The 13,198-nt window shown below is 37.3% G+C and overlaps 1 protein-coding gene across 1 annotated transcript in view; it reads left to right on the top strand.

Annotated features, from left to right (window-relative positions):
* LOC126076245 (ovostatin homolog 2-like) overlaps nt 1-13,198 on the top strand; it is a 43,943-nt gene that overhangs the window by 27,123 nt on the left and 3,622 nt on the right. Inside the window, exons 21-31 of the mRNA XM_049884821.1 lie at nt 356-474; nt 1,175-1,226; nt 2,582-2,665; nt 3,412-3,588; nt 4,653-4,734; nt 5,540-5,696; nt 7,883-7,957; nt 8,808-8,973; nt 10,423-10,634; nt 11,637-11,846; nt 12,442-12,566. Of these exons, the coding sequence (XP_049740778.1) occupies nt 356-474; nt 1,175-1,226; nt 2,582-2,665; nt 3,412-3,588; nt 4,653-4,734; nt 5,540-5,696; nt 7,883-7,957; nt 8,808-8,973; nt 10,423-10,634; nt 11,637-11,846; nt 12,442-12,566 (1,459 nt within the window). The remainder of the gene's footprint in view (nt 1-355; nt 475-1,174; nt 1,227-2,581; nt 2,666-3,411; nt 3,589-4,652; nt 4,735-5,539; nt 5,697-7,882; nt 7,958-8,807; nt 8,974-10,422; nt 10,635-11,636; nt 11,847-12,441; nt 12,567-13,198) is intronic.

The following is a 13,198-nucleotide window of genomic DNA, read 5'->3' as shown; positions in this document are numbered from 1 at the left end:
ACCCCTAGTTACCTGATGCTACCTGACTATGTTGTCATATGCACTCTGTACAAACAAGCAATATCAAGGAATTGCCTTAGATGACTTTCTAGAAAGTTATTTTTTTCCTTAAGATTTCTTATATTCTAATTAAATAAAATGATCACTTATTTAATATATGAAATCTTGAAATAGGTAAAGCAGAACATACCAAATTATCTCTAGGAAGTGAAGAAATAAGTTATTTTTGTCTAGGCATCAATATGATGATAGGACATAGTTCGACAAATCCAAGAAATGGCTCACTGATTCTAATAATTTCCTGTTACAAAAAGGGCAAAAGTCAATTTAACCTATATTTGGGGATGTTTTCCAGGTAAAGTGAACATCACTGTAGTTGGTGAATCCAAACAAAGTAGTGCTTGCCCGGATCAAGCAACTGAGCAGCAAAATCTAAGATGGAAAGACACAGTGGTCAAAAGTTTGCTGGTAGAGGTACGTATGTGCAAAGCTATTAAGCTCTTCCTGATAAGAAATAAACAGTATACAAGAGGTTAGACGTTAAAAGACATTCTTGTTGAAAAGGATTAGCTAATTGGCCATGATTACTTTTGACACAAGACAAGCCATTTTAAATGAATTAAAACAGCAATGAAATTCACAGTTTCTGAAATTAATAACTGACCCAAGATAATGCAACTTAATACTTGGAACAAGACTTGATAATTTTTCATTTGCACCTGGATCAAGATATTTCCTGTACACTTATTTCTTTCCCTCCCTTTTTTGTAATTGATTCCCAAATCCAAGAGATAATGTGTGCAGTCTCCATCATCTTCAAAAAAAGCATCAACGATTATCAAAGGAACGCTCTTCTCTGGGCTTTCACGCCTTCTTACTATACAAAACACTTTTATTTGTTTCTGAGCTAAGATTCTACAAAGAATCGGAGGAGTTGAGAGTGTCCCACAGTAACACAGGGGACACCCTTGTCCTACCACTAAAATGGGTGCTGATAAAGTACGGCAATGTGTAGATATAAACAGAAGGGGGCAATGAATAGATCTTCCCCCAGGCACAAACACGTACCAGCGCTGCCTATGTGAGCTGATGCTGCACTGTCATAACCTTTATGGAATCATGACCTATTGTCATTATTTTATGCTTTTTTGTTTGTTTGTTTTCTTGTTGACAGCCTGAAGGTATTGAAAAAGAAATGACTCAAAGTCTCCTTATCTGTACAGAAGGTAAGAGGATTATTTAGGGGGTCAAATTAGTTCCAAAGGAAATATATCAACAGAGTCAGTTTATTTCCTCTTCTTGAGTATTAGTCCACTTAGCATACCATCTACCTCAGCAATTTTATTCTATATTCCTCATGGGGGATTACTTTATTTCATGCCCTATTTTCATTGTATAATTTTAGCAAACAGAAAGTATATTTATGCGATCTCTTCAATTCACCTGTGACTTTGGTCTCTTTCAGCCTATTTTTCCTGTCTGTATATTCTAGGCTTCTCTTGTCACACAGTGTTGGATAGTGAGAAATCAGGATTATACGTAATAATGTACAACGTGATCTTTATTTTTGTACTCTTAAGGCACCTGGGTGACACAATTTGTGCTCGACTACTAACCTAAAGGTTGGCAGCTCGAACTCACCCAAAGTGCTGAGTAAGAAAGGCTGGTGATCTGCTTCCATAAAGATTACCAAAAAAACAAACCAAACCTGTCACCAACGAGTCAATTCTGACTCATAGGGGCCATACAGGACAGAGTAGAATTGCCCCATAGGGTTTCCAAGCAGCAGCTGGTAGATTTGAACTGCTGACCTTTTGATTAGCAGCCAAGCTCTTAATCACTGTGCCAACAGGGCTCCTCCATAAAGATTTCAGCCAAGGAAACCCTGTGGAGCAGTTCTACTCCGTAACTTAAGGGCAAGGGGCTTGGTTTATTTTTATTTATTTATTCACTTTTTGTACTCTTAGGGTGAGACAGCCCATGGGCAAATCACTGCCTCTCAGTCTCCTGCTTTATGACCATCAAGAGTATTGTCGTAATGGTGATCTGATTTTCATGCTTAATAGGAGCCTTCAAAATTCATCTTGTGTGTGTGCTATATTATATGTTATAGTCAGTAGTTTTTACACTTTATTTCACATATGAAATAAGTTTAAAAAACCAGTTGCCATCAAGTCAATTCCCACTCATGGTGGCCCCATGTGTATCAGTAGAATTGTGCTCCATAGGGTTTTCTATGGGTGATTTTTTGGAAGTAGATCACTAGGCCTTTATTCTGAGCTGCCTCTGGATGAAACTCAAACCTCTGACCTTTTGATTAACAGCTGAACCGTCAACAATTTACACCATAAATTAATTGAGAATGGGGCCATGATCTAACATATCATTTACATATTATTTTTTAAATATATGGTTATTCTGAACTAGCTCAAAACCTCAATTTTATGTTTTCTAACAAGCAACTTGTAAAATAAAAATAAATAATGGAACCTGAATGCTAATATGTTTGTCCTACAGACCTGCTGTTATTGTTTATGGAAGGAAGTCGCCACGTTATTTTCGGTCTATATTTTCTTTCCAGGTACCAAAGCTACCAACGAGGTAGTTTTGGACTTGCCCAACAATGTAGTAGAAGGATCAGCCAGGGCCTTTTTCACTGTTGTGGGTAAGTTGATTAAATTTTGTGTTTCAAAACGATTTGAAAATCTTGGTGGAGGTGATCTCAAAAAACCAAAATCCTCAAAATAGCAGGAGGGGGAGATTCTGTGCAGCTACCATCTGGAGGAACTTATTGTTCAGGACCATCCTTTATGTTTGTTTCTGTACAGGACCTAAAGGGATTTTAATACTGTTTCCAAGCGTGTGTCCCTGTGAAACATAAGCTCTGGTAGATGATAAATGGTGTTCAGAAAACAGAGTGTTCTCTTACAGCCCAGTAACCTGAAATACTGAATTCCTCTCTTAGAGAATCAGAATAAACTTTGCCTGTTCAAGACATTGGGAATTTCCTTAGTAAAAGGAGAAATCTCTTTTACAAAAGGCAAACTTCATCTTTGTCTAAGATTAACATTAACACCTTTTGGGAAGGCGTGGAATACAACTTTTAAGGAACCCATTCGTAAGGTTTCTGAAAAGCAAGCAAGCAAGCAAATAAGCAAACACCTCCCTAACTACTGCCTCACCCTAGTAATGAGAATCTGAGCTTTTCAGAAGTATTTTTCCTACCAGAAATCCCTTTAATTCACCCTTTATGGCTACCTTCTCTTTAGAATTTTGAATTAAGTCATGAAAACTGTTTTTGGACTCAATTTCAAATGTTCTTTACTCCCATTAATGCCTCTTTATCTGCGGTTATAAATGCTGAGATGACAAATTGGAAGCAATTCTGATTATCACTTTTTCTAATTTCAGGGGATATTCTTGGCCTTGCAATGCAGAACCTGGAGAATCTTCTCCAAATGCCCTATGGATGTGGAGAGCAGAACATCGCCCTACTAGCATCTGACACCCATGTCCTTGACTATCTGAAATCTACTGAACAGTTGACGGAGGAAGTTAAATCTAAAGCTGCCTTTTTCTTATCTAGTGGTGAGAAGATTTAAGTGGTTTCTGCATAAATAGATGAAATTAGTTATTACTATCACCAAGATGTAATTATAAGGTAGTCTGATGAAAAACTGGATCTTAACTGAGGTGCTCTGAGTCCACGCTACGTTTTCTTTTTGACTTCAGTGCTTTCAAAACTTATGTGATCACTGTCCAAATATTTAACTTCATTACTTAGAACTGTGAAGCTTCAAATTATGAACTCAGTTCTTTTTTAAACACCTAATATTTTGCATTGGAAGAAGTACAGCCAGAATGCTCCTTAGAAGCAAGGATGGCGAGACTATGTATCACATACTTTGGACATGTTATTAGGAGACATCAGTCCCTGGAGAAGGACATCATGCTTGGCAAAGTAGAGGGTCAGCAAAAAAAAAAAAAGGAAGACCCTCAACAAGCTGGATTGACACAGTGGCTGCAGACATGGGCTCAAGCATAGCAACAGTTGTGAGAATGGCTCAGGACCGGGCAATGTTTCGCTCTGTTGTGCATAGGGTCGCTAAGAGTTGGAACCGGCTCGATGGCACCTAACAACACCAACAACAATATTTTGCCAAAATACCTTGTTTGTCACTGTTGTTGTTGTTGATAATAGTTGTATATGGCTCGTTTTTCAATTTCTGTATTTGTCTACTTGATCGTGTTCCATTGAATTGAAATGATCTGATTTATATGTAGAGGGAGAACATATAAATCTTGTAAAATGTGGTCTTAAAGACAAAGTTTGCAGATAAAATTTTATTGGGCTTTCTTTGGAGAAAGGTAACAATGAAGTAAAATAACCTTAAGGGAAAGAGTACTAAGCAATTAACAGTTGCCACTTATGAACCAGTTATTGAGCTAGACATATTCACATATGATATCTTATTTGTCATCAAAAACCAATAATGTTGGACTTACTTTTTCACATTTATGGGTAGAAAACCTAAGTTTCAGAAATTTGAATGATCATCCTAGTAACTTATGCCCAGGTCATTCATTACACCATTTTTTTTCTTTTAACTTTCTTGGGTTAAAAAGTAATTTACTTCAATATTGTATTTTAGGTTACCAAAAGCAATTGGCTTTCAAAAACTCTGATGGTTCATATAGTGTGTTTTGGCAGAGGAGTCAGCAAGGAAACATATGGTGAGAGACGAAAATTTTGTTTTAAATAATGGGAGAAATTCCCTGGGAAAGATTTGGCAGGATGTGAGGAAGCTTGAGGTCAATGGGGATTTGGAAGCAAAGTGGGTTTTAAAGTAAATCTGCAAAGAAGAATCAGATAAAACTAAAAGACTTAATTATTCTAATTCAAGTGCAACAATATACCTACAGTGTCTTGACAATTTACTTAGCAACCTGATCATTTAATGACAACCCCCTATGCTCGTGCAACTGGTGAACACCATAGAAAATGGCACATATTAATTTGTGCTTCTTGGGTCCCACGTAGGCTCTGGTAGCACAGCAGTTAAGAGATACAGCTGCTAATCAAAAGGTTGGCAGTTTGAATCTACCAGCCGCTCCTTGGAAACCACGTGGAGCAGTTCTGCTCTGTCCTGTAGGGTCGCTGTGAGTGGGAATATACTTGACAGCAATGGGTTTGGCTTTTTTTTTTTTTTTTTGGTTTGGTCCTATGTAGATTCAAGTAAGCCAGACTAGACGGCCCCATAACACCTAACTGCACTTAATCTGTCTCCACGCATGGATAATCTAATGGGCTATACAACAAAAACTTAAACATATTGGCTATTACCTAGTCTAACTCTCACTATTCATAACATTTATTGACCCAAAGGAAAGAAATACTATCAATAAAGACTGGTTCCAGCCTACATTAGACAAGTTGGATTCATCCATTACCTAAAGGGAACAATGGTGGTGAACTTGTTGTATAGCTTTCTTTTTTTTTTTTTTTACCTACCTTTTGTTTTGGTGCTTTGCATTATAGGCTCACTACCCTTACTTTTAAGACATTCGAGGGAATGAAGAAATATGTTTACATTGATGAAGAAGTTCAAAAACAAACCTTGATCTGGCTTTCAAGCAGGCAGGAAAGTAATGGCTGCTTTAAAAGTGATGGCAAGCTTTTCAACAACGCCTGGGAGGTAGGAGACTAACAGACGTCTGTGCTTTCCTTGCTTTTTTGCCTTGCCTACCTTCCCTGTCTCTGGTTTTCATAATCTGAGTATTCTGTAGCATAGGCCTGTGGTGTATTAGTCAATAGCATCATTCCTGCTGTATGTGTGTTTAACCACAGCTGACATATAACTCTTCATGAATCTTCTATTTACTTGCCTTAGTCATTAGTCCTTCCATAGAATCTGTCCATTGCAGTAGAAAAGCTAGAAATAGGGGAGAGAGGAGAGATAGGGAACCTAGAGAGAAAACCTACCTTTGGAATCACACAGTATATTAAGAGAGGGGAACTTGAGAAAGTAATTTATAACTGTTCTTGGATAGCAAGAAAGTTTGGGAGGAGTATTTAGTAACCGATGTTTCAATGAAGCAAGCTCTTCCAATACTCTCTCAAAGAAGGGCATAAAGGCCAAGCCTGCCCTAAGCCAAAATGCAAATGAGGTGAAATGTGGCTATACCAATCCTCTTTCCTTTCCCTGTCTATATTTATATAAATCACTGTACATTCTCCCTTTCTGCTGACTTCTTTTCATTGCAGATAAGAAAGTGGTCTTCAAAGTAAATTTACAGAGAAAAATCAGATGTAACTAAAAGATGCAGCTAGGCCATCCACCTCCATCCCACCTTCTGTGTACTTTATTTTCGTAACCTTTGTGTTTCCTTCTGGATGCTCAAAATCCCCTACCATAATATTTAATATGCTCTGGTATACCGTGAAATATCCTGGGCTTGTCCTCTATGTTCTCCTTCATAATCACCACTCCTGTTCTTGGATTTTGGAATATAAAACTGATGAAACTGATTCACTTCAAAATATGGATGAATAGCAACTCCTTATGGTATTTATTTAATGCAGATTGTTTCAAATTGCTTCACTCTTATGTGGTGTGGGAAAATGTCTTTAAATTATTCAAAGCGTGTCCTTCACAATGGGAGGAGCCTGATGGACAAGAGCTCTTGTTCCTGCCTAGGAGAATCACAGGCTTTTCCATGTGCTCTTCTAAAAGATCTCCACATCTTTCCTCTTGTTGGATTCAATATAAATGCTTTTTTGGTTTGTTAAGCTTATCCAATCCTTTTTCCATAATGAAATATGTGTGTGTTGTGTTATGTGAGACAAAGAAGCAAGAGGAAAATGGAAATTTACAAGAAAGAGGAATGCCGATACAACTTGCTAGAATTTAAGTGTGCTTTGGGCCCCCTACCTTATTTTAGGTTCTACCATCTGTAGTTGTTTGCACCTTAAAAATGAAACTTCCCAGAAATATTTCTTTTCTGAGGAAGAAAGAAACTCCTTTTTACTTAAATAGAGAAAATTAGAGGTTTGGACTAGATCAGTGGATCCCAAATGCCAATATGAGTGCTGTTTGCATTAGAATTACTAGAAACCACAAACCCACTGCCCTCAAGTCAATTCTGACTCATAGTGACCCTACAGGACAGAGTAGAATTGCCCCATAGAGTATCCAAAGAGTGCCTGGTGGATTTGAACTGCTGACCTCTTGGTTAGCAGCTGTAGCACTTAACCACTGCACCACCAGGGTTTCCAATTACTAGAGCCTTGACTGAAATTCACTTCCTTGTATCTTCTTCCCGCTTTCTGAATCAGAATCTCTTGTGTGGATTCTGGTATTTTATTTTTTAATTCCTTAGGGAATTTTGATACACAGTCAATTTATAAAACAAATGATTTATTCTAATTTTACACTGTAAGAGCCCATTAGGCTTGACTTGTAACTTCCTAGGGTACCTTTCCAGGGATGTTCAGGAAGCTTCCCATCAACTACCTGTCCCACCCCATCAGAAATTCTTTGCTTTTTTTAAGTCAATATCAAATAGAGTCAAAAGGTCGTATGAATATCTTGGAATGCACATTTAATACTGGGTCATATAAGTATGACTATATATGTCATTATATGTCATTAAGTATACTTGGGATTAATTTTATTATGTTTTATTTCATTATAGTACTGAATCTTGATGAATTACTGCAAACACAACTCAATCATCTAATTAAAAAATTACACATTTTCTAGTGTTTTATGAGTAATTATATTCATGCCAGTATTTCTTGTATGCCTAGTTTCACTTCAGAGCAATGGCTATTATTTTGTGCTCTGCTCTCCTATATGACTCATTATTACTCTGTTTTTAGGGTGGAGATGAAGAGGACATTTTACTGACCGCATATATTGTTGGAGCATTTCTTGAAGCTGGGCTCAGTCTCACTGTATGTATTCCCCTCATCTTTTGATTCCAGTCAGCTAAATGCACATTCAAGAGACAATGAGTTCAGAGCCATTTGAAATTCTTAGACTGGGTGAAACATCAAGAGAACATTTTGATCATTCTCACCCTTTGAATTAATGCAATTCAAACTTTTTGATTCTTAGATATCTATGAGGACTACTATTAGCTTTTTCCCTAGAGGTAATATACACTTGCACACATAAACAGATTTTTCATGCATTTATTTCCATATCTCCTGAAGTTCAGCCATAAATTCAAGTTAAGAACCCCTGCTCTAGATATAGCCACAGCTTAGTGTTCTGTTTCTGTTATAAATTATGTGTGTAAACATTTTCTGCTTGAGTGGAGTTCATCCTAGCTACGTCTCCAATACATAGGTCAGATTATCTGATTTCAAACTCTCCTCCTAAACTAAGATACTAGGAATTTTCAGGATTATTAGTATATCTCAAAAATCATCTTTAGGGATGTAAACCTCTATTTTAGGTATCAGAGTAAAATGTCTTAGGTCTAATAATAAACACATACGCTTTGCCACATGGAAGAAACTTGTATTATGAACTAAAATATTACTAAATCAGATATAGAACCTTTCATTTTCTTACTACTTAAATTTTATTTCGAGCTTACTAATAGTGCCATTTCAAATTTATTATGATAATATTTCTGAACTTTAATATGTATGTGTGTGTATGAACAGGCTTATGTGTGAAATAGACTTCAAGAATATATTACTATATACATTACAGAGAATGAATATTTTAGATATTCAGCAAATTTACAAAATGTTCAAGTATTATTTTAAAATATCTGATTCTTCTCCTGACTAGTTTCCTATTCTACGAAACGGGCTCTTTTGCCTAGAGGAGGCGTTGGAAAGTGGTGTCACCAACAGCTATAATCATGCAATTCTAGCTTACGCTTTTGCATTAGCTGGAAAAGAGGAGCAAGTGGACTCTTTACTCCAGATCCTGGATCAGTCGGCAACAAAAATAAGTAAGTATTATTATCTACTTTTGCTGAAGAGAAAAAGTGATGAAACTTTCTTAGCAATCGTATAGGAACCCTTTCTTCAGCAGTTTGTTTCTATTTATCTTAGAGAATTTCTCAGTGGCTCTTGTCTTGTTACCTAGTGCTGCCATTACAAAAAAAAGTTCACAAGCGGGTGACTTTAAAGAATAAGTGTTCATTGTCTCACAGTTTTCTAGGCTAGAAGTGCAAACCGGGGCATCGGCTCTATGGAAGGGTAGGTCATTCATGGTAGCTATCATGGATTGAATTGTGTCCTCCAAAAATATGTGTCAACTTGGTTAGGCCATGATTCCCAGTATTGTGTGGTTGTCCTCCATTTTGTGGTTTTCCTATGTGTTATAAATCATAATCTCTGCCCGTGGTTAAAAAGGATTAGAGTGAGATGTAACACCCTTGTTCAAGTCACATCCTTGGTCCAATGTAAAGGGAGTTTCTGTGGGGGTGCGGTCTGTACCACCTTCTGTCTTGCAATAGATAAAAGGAAAGGGAAGCAAGTAGAGAGTTGGGGACCTCATACTACCGAGAAAGCAGTGCCGGGAGCAGAGCGCATCCTTTGGACCCAGGGTTCCTGCATGGAGAAGCTCTTAGTCCAGGGAAGATTGATGACAAGGACCTTTCTCTAGAGCCAGCAGAGAGAGAAAGCCTTCCCCTGGAGCTGACGCCCTGAATTTGGACTTTTAGCATACTAGACTGTGAGAAAATAAACGTGTCTTTATTAAAACCATCCACTTGTAGTATTATAGCAACACTAAATGGCTAAGAGAAACCCTGGTGGCATAGTGGTTAAGTGCTACGGCTGCTAACCAAAGGGTCAGCAGTTCGAATCCACCAGGCGTTCCTCGGAAACTCTATGGGGCAGTTCTACTCTGTCCTATAGGGTCGCTATGAGTCGGAATCGACTTGGCAGCACTGGATTTGTGAGTAGATGACAAAGACAGTAGCCCTGGGTGTTCCTTGGTATGACATCTGTCTTCCTCCTGTGTGTGTATCTCTCTGGGTCTGTTTTCCCTTTTTATAAGACACCACTTAGAAGGTATTAAGTTGGACACACCCTACTCTGGTATAAACTCGTTAACATAAAAGAAAACGCTATTTCCAAACAGGATACTACTTATAGGTACAGAGGTTAGGACTTCCCGATTTCATTTTAATCCATAAAATCCTTTTATTTTTAGAGATCATTATATATTTTCTATTTCCCTGTTTCTATTTTCTGCTAGTTTCTTCTCAAATGAAGTAAAGGAAATTAAGTATGGGTACTATGCCATAAGCAAAAATAATGCTTGCAAAACTCAAGTAATATTTTGGACCCTAGAAAGTTGTTATTTGGGGCCAAGAATGGAATTTGCCTCCTTCTTGTTTGTAATCAGTACTGTTAAGAGGGATTGTGTAAAAATTCTCTCTTTTTCTCAGATAATGTGGTATATTGGGAAAGAGCAAAGAAGCCTAAGACAGAAGAATCCCCCTCTTTCCTTCCTCGGGCCCCTTCTGCTGAGACTGAGAAGACCTGCTATGTGCTCCTGGCTGTCATTTCCAGGAAAACTCCTGACCTCACCTATGCTAGTAAGATTGTGCAATGGCTTGCCCAGCAGATGAATTCCCATGGAGGCTTCTCCTCCACCCAGGTGATTGATGTGGGCTTAATAATAACAGTATGTGTAATGTAGAAGCAGCTACTCTATAATAATCTAGACCACAAAGATAATCACTGAGAGGTAAAATATTCGATATTATAAATCCTGTTTTATTTAGTCATTAATTATTTATTGGGTGGTTATTTTTTTTTTATTGTCTATCAAGCGCTCTACTAGAATGTCTCTGTATGCAAATAAATAAAATAAGGCCCCCTTTTCAAGGAATATATACCCTCTTTTTTTCTATATTTGCAGTTACCCAGTAAAAAAAGAATCTAAGTCTAGTGAGATTGTAGTCATAAGCATGAGAGTTGATGGTAAGTTAGATACCTGATGACACTATTGTCAAACTGCATGTCAACAAAGAATTCATTTTTGCTGATGAGGTATACTTCAAAACTGAAAGATTTTTCTCTATATTTGTGGTCTATACATTGGGAAAAGCAGATGAATGGACTGTGTAGCGAAGAAATGGGTATGATTTATGTCTTTCCTTATAGGAAAAAAATGAAAATGCAAGGAAAGGCAGTTTCATTCCCATGAAGAAAGTCTGCACTCTCAGCCCCTCATCCCCCCTTTTATTTTCAGGCTTAGTTTCTGAGTAAAACCATGTTAGTAAATCTCCCAGCATCCTTTGCTTCTTCTGACTTCCCTTCCTTGAAGATGATTGAGTATGAGCATTACCCAAGGAAGCTGTGAGATCATTGAATTATATAACACCTTAACTTTTAGAAAAGATTTGACACTATTTTCAACAGCAGAGCTTATTTTCGATAAAATCCTCTAGAAAACTAAAAGCTAATTAAGACTTATTGAATTAAAATTCATTTAAATTTTAAGCACATGCAAATATATTTTTCTGTTGTTCAGAATATTGCTTCTTGGTGCCCTGTTGATCTGTCTTAAGAATATGTCTGTGAATTGACTTAGAGTTAATACTCAAATGACGACTAATAACAGAGCTAGGATCATGGCTTGTACTGGTCTGTGCAGGACACTGCCGTCTGTCTTCTCGCTGTAACTCGTTACATGAAGCTCACCTTCTCTAATGGCCAAAACACTGTCACCTGTAGAAGCGAAGAATCCAGTGAGATTTTCCAGGTTAACAGTGACAACCACTTGCTGGTCCAGCGTTCAGAACTAACAAAAGCACGTGGACAATACACAGTAGATGTGGAAGGACAAGGTTGTACATTTATCCAGGTAATATAAATCTACCCAAGAGGGAAATGAATGTTTCCTATAAGGTTAAGGCTATCCATTCAGTTATTTATGAAGTGTTATCTTGCCACTTTTCATATTTTCATGAATATCTTCCCTCATTGATAATTTCTAATTGGTTGCTGAAAAGACTAGTTATTTTATGAAGAAAAAAAAAAACCAAATGCATTGCCATCGAGTCAATTCTGACTCATAGTGACCCTATAGGACAGAGTAGAACTGCCTCACAGAGTTTCCAAGGAGTGCATGCTGGATTCAAACTGCCACCTTTTGGTTAGCAGCCATAGCACTTAACCACTGCACCACCAGGGTTTCCTATTTTATGAAGAGGTACTCCCTAAATTATAGCTTAGTAATTGGGAAGTTTCTTGAGGAATATCACTGCTAGAAAGCATTCTGATGTCTTCATTAAGTTATGTTGTTAAAGATTCTTGTGTCTCCTGAAAACTAAGCAAATTCATTTTAGCCTTATTCCCTGATGGTAAACATGTGAACTAAAGTATATTAATAATAGGTCCTTAAGTTTTTACTATAGGATAAATGGATAGGTTTTCTTATTATTTTCTATCCTTTCTAGGCCACCCTTAGGTATAATGTGCTAGTACCTAAGAAGGCATCTGGATTTTCCCTTTCCTTGGAAATAGTAAAGAAAAACTCTTCAGATACACTTCAGAATAATTATGACCTAACAGTGACTTTCAGGTAAGCGCCACGTTTTGATTTCAGCTCCCAGGTTAGAGATGGTAATATATCAAAAAGAGATTTTAAACAGTGGTAAAATAACAATTAAGAATACCAGTAACTATGACAGAAGCCCCGGTGGCACAGTGGGTAAAGCAATCAACTGCTAACCGAAAGGCTGGCTGTTCAAAACCACCAGTTGCTCTGCTGGAAAAAGATATGGTAGTCTGCTTCCATACATTTACAGCCTTGGAAACCCTACGGGGTCTCTATGAGTCAGGATCGACTTGATGGCAGTGAGTTTTATGGGTTTGGTAACTGTGACAATGGGCACCACAATTCAGTACACCTTAAGCTAGATCAGAGCTAGCTTTATGCAAATATAACTTGAAACATTCTTCCCCACCAATACTCCAGCAATATTTAGACTTTGTTGAACAGAAGCACTGGCAGTTTTGGACAATGGAGATACTATTTTTCTTCCTAAAGACAAGCACATGTGGGCCTATGGTATAAAGCTCACAAATTTTTATTTTATAACCTCTATAACTAGATTTTTATTTTTCAGAGTAGAATAATAAAATAATCCCCTCAAATTGAAGTTTATTTACAGATTCCCAAAGGTTTTAGGCTTAGTTGATATATGGGGAAAC

This window comes from Elephas maximus, chromosome 4 (genome assembly GCF_024166365.1).
Source record: "Elephas maximus indicus isolate mEleMax1 chromosome 4, mEleMax1 primary haplotype, whole genome shotgun sequence".
Lineage (NCBI taxonomy): Eukaryota > Metazoa > Chordata > Mammalia > Proboscidea > Elephantidae > Elephas > Elephas maximus.
The sequence above is the reverse complement of the archived record's forward strand: the minus strand, read 5'-3'. Positions and strand labels throughout refer to the sequence as shown.